Genomic DNA, 10614 nt, shown 5'->3' with positions numbered 1-10614 from the left:
TCCTTATGTCCATGTGGAGTTGGAAAAGAAAGCTCCCCCAAATGTACCATCACACAGCATGCTTCACCATGTGCAATAAAAACACAGCACACTCAACAGGGAGAACATGTCATCTGTTTATATGAATATACTGAGCACTTCAAGTATTTCAATTACAGAGTTTGAATGATTCAGTGTTTCTTGTAATTGTTCTGTCAAAGACATAATACACACTCTTATCAAACAGAAGTGAAGCTTTCTGAGGTTCCTCAGAGGGTTGACAGTTAACACACACAAACACACACACGCATACATGCACACACATGTACACACACACACACACACGCACACATGCACTAATTTCTTTTATGGTTTTTGTCAGAGAATGTGTAGGGCACTGGCTGGGTGAGGTGATCAGGGTGGCACCATCTCCATGGTAACATGACAGGAAGTGAGGTGTGGTGGGAGCAGGAAGCAGGAAGTGCTGCTGTGACTGGTCAGAGCAGGGAGTCGTCCGTGCAGCCCCCGCTCAGGCCATAGCGGAACTCCTGCAGGTTGGAGACGCCATAGAAGTGGATGAAGGCGGCCGCCACCACCAGCACGTGGAAGATTTGGTGGGACTGGAACTACAGAGAGGAGGAGGAGGAGGAGAGAAGAGGAGGAAGAGAAGGAGAGGAGGAAGAGAACAGGAGGAGGAGAAGGAGAGGAGGAGAAGGAGAGGTAGAGGAGGACAGGAGGAGGAGAAGGAGAGGTAGAGGAGGACAGGAAGAGAGGTGGAGGAGAGGAGGAGGAGGAAAGGAGGTGGAGAAGGAGGAGGAGAAGAGGAAGAGAGGTGGAGGAGGGATGGAAAGAGGGATATAGAGTGCCAGATGAAGGGAGAGGGATAGAGTAGAGAAGACAGAGGTATGCCCACCATTAGATTAGATTAGATTCAACTTTATTGTCATTGTGCAGAGTACAAGTACAGATGCCTCCAAGTAATGTAATACCTCCAAGTACAAGTAATGCTGCCTCCAACTCATCTGAAAAGACACCTTTGAGAAAGGCAGCCTGCCATTCTAAATCAAACTCAGTTTCCCACTTTTCTAAAAGGAAACATGACAGAAGTCTCCTCTCCTCTCTCACTGTGGCCCAGCTGGCTGGTGTGTGGAGCGATCACTCACCCAGATGTCGCACTTGCCGGGGAAGTAGCGCTCGGGGACGCGGGCGGCGTACAGGCCAGCTCCCGTGATGTACATGGCGCCCATCAGGTAGAACCAGCCCATCTGGCCCTCTGTGATCGCCTTCACAAAGCCCTCCGCAATGGTGAAGTGCATCGTGGGTACTATGCCACTCAAGCCCAGACCCATGAACACACCTGAAGAAAAAAAAACACACGGCACAAGCTCATTCCACAACACACACACACACACACACTCACTCACACTCCGGATCAAATCAATAACATGACCCAATTTGTACTGATAAAAACTCTCAGTGCTGTGTGAACTGCTGCGAGACAAACACATGGAGTGTATTGATATGAAACAGTGACTAAGCTCGAGGGAGATGAGTCGGACAGACACAGGAAGACAGAACACAGAAAAGCACTTATGCCACTGGAGGCAAAACAGCAGGACAGTCAGCAGATGACCCAGGGGAGAGAGAGACACAGAGACACAGTGGGGAAGGATGGAGGGAGACAGAAAGGGGATGAACAGACCATGAAGTAACAACAGAAAGAGAGAAAACAGACAAGAAATGGGGAGCGGCTTTGGTGGGTCAGTGCTGTGGTGTGTGTTTGTGCATGTGTGTGTGTGTGTGCCTGTATGTGTGTCTGTGGGTGTGTTTGTGTGTGTGTGTGTGTGTGTGTGTACCAGCTCTGGCTTGTGGGTGCTGTGGCGTGTGTGTGTGTGCGTTCGTGTGTGTACCAGCTCTGGCATGTGGGTGCTGTGGCGTGTGTGTGTGTGTGTGTGTGTGTGTGTGTGTGTGTGTGTGTTCGTGTGTGTACCGGCTCTGGTGTGTCGGTGCTGCGGCGTGGCGAAGCGGTCCCATTGGGCCACGATGATGGCGGCGATCCCGAGCACACACACCACAGAGAGGTAGATGAGCCGCGGCTGGGGCGAGCAGTAGAACGAGTAGTAGAGCCACGGCACAAACGAACCCATGATCAGCAGCGCAATGCCAGAGTAGTCCAACCTGCACACACACACACACACACAGAAACACACACACACACACACACACACACACACACACAGAGAAGAGCAGTGAGAAGGAGTCCAAATAACACAGAAGGAGAGTGTGAGGGATCATTCTACTTGTACACAATCAGCGAGCCATTAACAGCCACTGAGCTGAAGCTAAACACGAACAGTCATCTACAGGATCAAGGACAAAGCCCCCACCCTTGAACACACACACACACACACACACACACACACACACACACACAGAGAGAGAGCTCCCTCACTTGGAGAAGGTGCGTGAGACTTTCTCGGAGTGGCAGTAGACGGTGTGGAAGATCCAGGAGAAGCCGAGGCAGAGCACGGCGCCCAGGAAGAACATTCCGAACACCACCTTCTCCTGCAGCGGCGCCATGAAGTACACGTTCGGCCGCAGCATCGTCAGCGTCCCCAGACATATGAACAGGATCAGACCTGCGGGAGGAAAACAACAACACACACACAAAGCACACACACACACACACGCACGCACGCACACACACACGCACGCACACACACACGCGCACGCACACACACACACACATTATGGATTATCAAACACATCAGGCCTGCAGGTGGGCAGTCACTCACCAGGTTCATACATACAGTATGTAGTAACATATCACATATTTATAACTGACCATGTCTTATCTTTGTGCTTAAATAGTGTAGTATCTCCAAAGCCCTTGTGCTCTCCCTCTCTCTCTCTCCCCCCCCCCCCCCCTCTCTCTCTAAAGTGTGCAGAGCCACACAAGGAGGAGCCATGGATGTGGTTGTGCTGTCCTACACCTCCCATGATGCATCATGGATGTGGTTGTGCTGTCCTACATCTCACATAATGCATCATGGATATGGTTATGCGGTCCTACATCTCCCAAAGGTGCCCAGGGAGTGGTCAGGAGGCTCAAGTGCACCTCATACGTGGATATAGACACAGGAACGCGCTGTTCAATCACTCCCCCACCTAATCAGGGATCTGTTCAATCACTCCCCCACCCAATCAGGGATCTGTTTAATCACTCCCCCACCCAATCAGGGATCGAACCGGCCTCAGAATGGGAGCAGTCCTACTACTGTGGGTGACTGGTCAGCAGTCCTACTACTGTGGGTGACTGGTCAGGTCAGACTGAGGGGAGGAGACCAGTTGGCAGCATGCTGCGGCCTCTCCTGACCCTGTGTGGGGTCATAATTAAGGACCAGTTGAGCGCTACGCCCGGAGCGGCCTCTCTTAACCCTGGGCTTTGTGTACAGGGCGGAGGTCACAGGCCCTGGGCAGTGGCCACTGTTCTATACTACTGCTTTCATACAACCATCTCTCTTTCAGTGATCGCTCACACACCACCCAGGACAACCAAGCACATCTAAACAAACCGAGGTGGAAAAAACACCATGACAGCTATAGACCGCAGAAGACCACAGGTATAGACCGCACAAGACCACAGGTATAGATCGCACAAGACCACAGGTATAGACCGCACAAGACCACAGGTATAGACCGCACAAGACCACAGGTATAGACCGCACAAGACCACAGCTATATCAAAGTCCTTTTAGGCAAGTCCCTCCACTCGGCGGCCATATTGCAACGCTTTTTGGGCACTTATCGGGCATCTATTTGGGCAGAAATGCATGTGCGCAAGGCTTTACGACACCAACCTTGCTCCAGTGGTGAGATCACAACACATGATTGGCACGATGTATTCACAACACACCACATGATTGGCACAATGTATTCACAGGACAACTTTTTTGCGCAGAAGGGGCGGGATATGTGTAGACAACTGCCATATTGGCATTACAAACTAACCAACAAACCAGTAGGGGTCAAGTCATTCAGAGACCTCAGACCAGCCTCAGATGAGTCCAGGAAGTGACGTCAATTCCGGAAATAAGTACATAATTTACTCTTTATGGAGAATACAGCGAGAAAAAACGTGTTTTCTTTTACAGTTCATGGAAAAAATAGTCACATTAGGTAGAAGCTTTTTATTATTATTCGTAATTAACATTTATTTATTATATAATCGATTGCGACTGACTGTCCACGTGATCTGCCAGAGTCAGCTGGGAGGAGCTTGTGACTCATGCATAGGGACTCACGGCAGATATTGCGCGAAATTTTGGTTTATGGCTATGGTTTAAATGTCCTTCCTATTCATTAACATGAACATGATGACTGACGAAATAAATTACTATGATGTTTATATCACACCAACTAAGTGTTTTATGTAGGCTAGGCTACTGTGTGACATGCTTTACACTACAGCAAAAAAATCAACAAGTATAGGCTATCAACACATTTTCAGTATCACTGTTGCAGAAATCACATACAAAAAGGCATCCTTTTGACTGTTTTGCACATTGCAACATAAGGAAGCAGTATGAGGAAACATGAGGTTTTTCTGCCTTATGTACTAACTAATTTTACGAGTCTGCAGTATCCCCGAGTACAGCTGTTACAAGAGGGTCTGGCGTCCCTTTGTTATGATGCACTTCCTGCGACGTCAATCGTCTCTAAATGACTTAACTCCCTCTCCAACAAACTGTTGGTGTGTGTGTGTACTGTATTTTTGCTTGTGTGATATCTTCGTACTGGGTACAAGATCTGAGGGAGGAGCTTTTGGAATCAGGAAATGGGAAAGGAGCACCAACCAGGAAATGGAGCAATAACCTTTGAGACACTTTCTAGTTCACTATGTGGACATGTCACATGACTTTCGCTTCAGTTGGCTGCACACATGTGAAAGTCTGAGGTAGTTTCCGTTCCTGATACACACATGAACTAATGATTCTGTAAGCGATCATGATTGCAGTTGACCTCACAGAGGTAGCGATGTAATGAAAGGACTGCTCATGTGTAGCAGAACCTGTACAACTGGCTCCCTATTTCACTCTCACTCACTGGGCCTTCATGTCAATCACAGACAGAGCACAGCTAGTCAGTGAGCAAAGTGTCTCGCTTGAACTATTGCTGGTTTGACTTATAATCGTGGCTACTGTACAGTTGACATCACAGCTATTGTGAAAGGAATGCTGACATATAGCAGAACCAGTACAACTGGCTCTCGAATTCACTTTCACTCATTTAAATAATCGACAAAGTGCAGTTAGTCAATGACCAAAGTGTCTTACGAATTGATGCCGGTTTTCCACTGAATGGTACCTGCTGAACTCCAATTGGTTTCTTTGGTTTCCCGTTAGGAAAAACTGGTACCACCTGGTACTGTATTTGGCATCACCTCTGTCAAGGCTCAAGCTGAGGTGATACCAAAAGGTGACGTGAGAGTATTGCAAGTTACTGATTGGTCATTGTTGCCTATGGCATGTGGGAGCATTGTGTTGACCACCAGTGTTTGTGATTAGAATCTTTCTCATGGTATTAAATTAATACATTAGTTTTTATGGTTAATACATTAGTTTGAGAGACAGTACACTCATTTCCGTCATATAAATTAGAGCCCAAGATCTATTAATGTTGACAATAGTGTATGTGTGTGTTGTGTGTGTGAGTGTGTGAGCGTGTATGGGAGTGAGTGAGTGAGTGAGTGTGTGAATGTGTGTGTGAGTGAGTGAGTGACTGAGCGTGTATGTGTATGTGTGAGTGAGTGAGTGAGTGAGTGTGTGAGTGTGTATGAGTGAGTGAGTGAGTGAGTGAATGAGTGAGCGTGTATGTGTGAGTGAGTGATTGAGCGTGTATGTGTGAGTGAGTGATTGAGCGTGTATGTGTGAGTGAGTGATTGAGCGTGTATGTGTGAGTGAGTGTGTGTCATACCCAGCATGTGTGTCCAGATGTTGCCAGTCTCGGTGTGGATCCTGAAGATGCTCCCGAAGCAGGCCTTGAAGGAGGGCATGGGGGGGCGGTGCCCGTGCTGGAGGTACTCGTTATCCTTCAGCCACTCTGGCAGCAGCTGGTACGGGATCACACGCCAGCGGCCCTCCCACATCTGCACCCACACACACACACACACACACACACACACACACACAACCATACACACACACACACACACAAACAACCAAACAAGACACATACACACAGGTGAGATACACGTACAGTCAGTAGAGTTAGTGCCAGTGTGTAGATTCAGTAGTACAGGTTGGCTACACAGGTATGTAGATTTAGTACACGTGTATTACATGGGTACAATCTATAGATTCAGTGCAGGTGCATTACACAGGTAAAGTATGCAGATTCAGGTGTGTTACACAAGTATTATGTAGATTCAGTGCAGGTGCATTACACAGGTAAAGTATGTAGTCAGTCCAGGTGAGCTGCGTTGGTAAACATCTCAGACGGGTCACTGACCTTGTGCACAAACTCCTCCATCTTCTCCATGGCATGATGTGCCTGCAGTGGGAGTGTCATCACGTGCGTCCCTTCCTCATCGTCCTCTTCCTCATCCTCAGGGAATGCTGATGCACCCTACACACGTACACGTACACACACACACACAGTTTTTACAATCAACTACATAACCAACAAGAGGACTATTTGACATCAACACATCTCTGTCTGTCTGTCTGTCTGTCTGTCTCTCTCTCTTTTTCTCTCTTTTTCTCTCTCTCTCTCTCTCTGTGTGAGAATGGAGGATGTCCTCTCTGTGGGGACTCACGCGGGGGCTGGAAACGGGGGATGCCGCCCCCAGAAGGGGTCCCAGCTCGGTCACCTCTGGGTCCGGCTCTGGGTCCATCAGCTCTGGCTCCGGAGGATCTCTGGGTCGCGGCCTGTGGCCAAGCGGGTTCTCATTTAGAACCGGGCCCTGCAGTTCCGGTTCTTCCTCCAGGAACGTTCGGTGGGCTGCATTACGCGAGGCATGGCCGCGGGCCGTCATGGGGAGATCGGCCCCACCGCCTAGCCTGCTTACACACACTTAGGAACAAAGCTGCGCACACGCACACACACACACACACAGATGATAAAATGTCTACAATACCAAAATTCCAAACATAAACAATAAAGAGTTTTTGACAGTTCTACAAAACACAATGCCAATCCTGTAAAATATACTTTTGACACTAACAGTGCGAATATCAAGAGAAACCTGTCTGTACTTATTTAGAAATTGAATTACAACTAAATATAACCTTTGTCAAAACTACCACGTCAATGTAACCTACCCTGTGAGCTGAGGGCTAACTCCAAGCGTATTCCAGTATACCACCGTAAATTAAGTGAGAAAATAATAATAAACTCAGATGTCACAGACTAGAGAGAACGGACAGGTAAAATTAAAAATTACCTTTGGTCAGCTCACCATACCACGATTTACGTGGCAAAACTTGCTAGACCGGATAGACAAGCGTACGACCCACGGAGAAACTTACAGCATTTGTCACATATTCATTTCCAAATACCAGGTCACTATCTAAAGTGGGTACTGGCTGTAAAACAAGTCGTTACTTAAATATTATAATTTCACAGAGAGGCACAGTAGGCTACTCGGAACAAGCACGCAACCTTCCGTATATTATCCGAGCTAGCATACTGCCTTTTGCTAATACTGGAAGCTAACCGAGATTTCAGCTGTTCGATAGATTGGCCATTCCAGATGTGTTTGGCACATAACGCGCGTCTTCCATACGGTCTCTCTGGGATTATGATATATAGGCCTACGGGATATTACCGTTTTCTTACCTTGCGTTACACTTTGGCGAGTAGCCTAGCGCTTCCGCCTGCGATTCACCGGGGAAATGACAGTAGCCTAAAATGAGCCCTCCTCCCGGTCCTCCCTCGTACCCGTGAAGCAGCTGGTAAACAATCAGCAGGGAGGGACTCACGCTACGGAACCGAAAACGTCATCTTTTCATAGCAAAGAATTATAGGCCTATGCAAGACACCTTTGCAACACTAATATCTATAGCATATTCTGTACACCAAAATACATAGTATCTGAATGCCACCCTTTTCACGTGAGTAAAAAAACAAAAACAAAATCTTCCCAAATAACACTCAAGCAATCCTAGCAATCCCCAAACATACAAACAGCAACGCCAAAAGTAGGCCTACAAATAAAAGGCCAACAGTTGAATTACCTTAAAGTTTTTTGACCTTAACATAAGATTTCCAAAATCATTTTGATGGCACATATATTTATGACGAACGGCACTTCTGCCATTATCTGAGCGGCCCTCTGTATACCGACCTAGCAAGTTTCTAGTTTCGGGTAGGAAACTGCACCCCCAACCCCCCTCCGAAATCGCAACGTGAAAGAGGCACAAATGATCCTATGCTACAGGAAGATGTACCGCAAAGCGGTACAAAATACGACCGCCGCTCAGTGCTTCACATTCTCTCCGCAAAAAATAAATCACGCTTATCAATTTGTGTGTGTGTGTGTGTGTGTGTGTGTGTCTGCTTGCCTGCATGTGTGTGTGTTTTATATGTCTGTGTGTGTGTGTGTGTGTTCGCTTGTGAGTGTGTGTGGGGGGTAATGGTGTGTGTGTGTGTGTGTGTGTGTGTGTGTGTGTGTGTGTGTGTGTGTTTATGTGTGTGTGTGTGTGTGTGTGTGTGTGCTTGTGTGTGTGTGTGTATGTGTGTGTGTGTGTGTAGTGTACAGTCACTAAATGTACACATATATTAATTTATTGTAGGGTCCCCCATGAACGGAATTCCACGAAACTTGGCATGCATTCAGAGGGTGTCATAATGATCCTTCAAATTCCGTGCATTTGTCAACCTGTCAGGCAAAGATACCTGCGATTACAACACCTCGTTTTTGCTTTTTCGTTTTTAACTAGGTGGCGCTATAGGCCTACTTCAAATGAGTGGATATGGGATGGGTTGACATGGCCCCTTGAGACCAACATACAAAACAAGTTGGTCATCCTAGGCCCTACGGTTCTCAAGATATTCACAGAAAACTGTGTTCTCTGGTCTACCCTCCTTTAGGGGAGCCTGTTGCAGCGGGTGGGCGATTGACGAAAAACAATGGTTCTGTGTCACCCTCGTGGGGTTGCATACCCACCAAGTTTCGTGCAGCCCGGTCTCTCAGTGTCCCGGGAATCGTTGACGGAAATTCACTATTAAAAAAGCCTGACTAAACCTATACTGTATGGAGGTCATAATAAGAGACCACTGCACATTTTTCTGATGTTTTCTGATGCAGCCTTTGGTTGCTGAGTGACATTCGAATGAGTTTATGGTCATACTCAAATTTACAGTGGTCTCTCAATTTTGATTATGACCGTCAACTCATTCGAATGTCACAGAAACCATACGATGACATCAGAAAAATGTGCAGTGGTCCATTGTTTGTCCTGTGCGTAATAATGTATGTTTGCATCTGGTGGTGCTGTTTCCGTGTGACCCCTGGTGTACACTAATTTTTTACTTTTTAAGGATAAATAAAGTTAAAAGCTGCAGTTGCAGTTGGGTGTAAATATATATATATATATATATATATATATATATATATATATATATATATAAAACTTTATTATATAACTTTATTTATCCTTAAAAAGTAAAAAATTAGTGTAAACCAGGGGTCTGTACACATATATTCATTTACTGTGTGTATATATCTGATGCATGGTTGCCATTGCCAAGACCCCTGGCAGTTGGGTTAGCCCCTTGAGCCGTGGATCTGCCCAAGGTTTCTTCCTTGGTAAGGGAGTTTTTCCTTGCCCCTGTTGCTCTTGGGTGCTCCTTGTTGGTGCCCCCCCCCCCCCCCAATCCCAATCCTCCCCCACCTTTCTTATGCAGCCCTTGCCACTTAATCTACTAAACCCCTCTTCTACTGCACTTTTTACCCCCCCTCCCCCTTAATGCACAAATAGGCTGATACCAGACATAATTTCACTGCATTTCTTACTTCCAGTAACTATATGCATGTGACAATAAACTTCCTTGTACCTTGTATATCTGTATATAGGCTATATCAAGTATATTTAATAATTAAGTGATTTTTATACTTCTGATAACACGGTCATTCGCACGGCAACCATTTTGGGGGGAAATTGTCATTGGTCTTACTTAAATTGTCATTGGTCTTACTGTCATTAGTGTTCCTTTTCTGATGGCTAGCGAAATTAGAAAATATTACAAATAACTATATAAATAAATTAAGGTGTACTTTTTGTGGATTCATCAATTTTACAGGTTAATTAACGCTATTAAACAAGTTCTGGGTATGTTGAAAGAAATACATTTGAGCAGATTTTCATCACCCAGATTCCACCTTTTGGGTAGAATGACCCAGCACTTTGCTGTGAGTGTGCTCACAGGGTGTCCTTCCTCACCCTGCCTTGGACAACAACACTCTCTCATTCCTCAAGAACATGCAAGGCTGGAGGTGCGACAATATTCTCATATTGAAATGAAGCAACCTCCACCTCCTCTATCTTTCAAGACAGACTTTCAAGAGTCTGTCTGTCCGACCTGGAAAGGAAAGTCACTCCTAGGAACTATACACGGGCAAGGCTTTCAGTC

At 46.4% G+C, this 10614-nt stretch overlaps 1 protein-coding gene across 3 annotated transcripts; it reads right to left on the bottom strand.

The window, feature by feature from the left end:
* Positions 1-96: 96 nt before the first annotated feature.
* LOC121713438 (adiponectin receptor protein 1-like) lies at positions 97-9290 on the bottom strand. Of its 3 annotated transcripts, none has more exons than XM_042098025.1 (8): positions 9149-9290; positions 6797-7066; positions 6490-6606; positions 5956-6127; positions 2432-2618; positions 1970-2157; positions 1143-1336; positions 97-605 (listed from the first exon to the last, which is right to left on the bottom strand). In XM_042098025.1, the coding sequence occupies exons 2-8, from the start codon at positions 7013-7015 to the stop codon at positions 477-479; spliced, it is 1206 nt and encodes a 401-aa protein (XP_041953959.1). In that variant the 5' UTR covers positions 7016-7066; positions 9149-9290; the 3' UTR covers positions 97-476. The 3 variants fall into 3 exon arrangements, with proteins under 3 accessions (XP_041953959.1, XP_041953957.1, XP_041953958.1); XM_042098023.1 differs by lacking the exon at positions 9149-9290 and adding an exon at positions 7819-7949; XM_042098024.1 differs by lacking the exon at positions 9149-9290 and adding an exon at positions 7424-7770.
* Between the last annotated feature and the right edge of the window lie 1324 nt (positions 9291-10614).

The sequence above is a fragment of the Alosa sapidissima genome, chromosome 7 (genome assembly GCF_018492685.1).
Source record: "Alosa sapidissima isolate fAloSap1 chromosome 7, fAloSap1.pri, whole genome shotgun sequence".
Taxonomy (NCBI): Eukaryota; Metazoa; Chordata; class Actinopteri; order Clupeiformes; family Clupeidae; genus Alosa; species Alosa sapidissima.
Note: the sequence above shows the minus strand (reverse complement) of the source record. Positions and strands in the feature narration are given on the sequence as shown.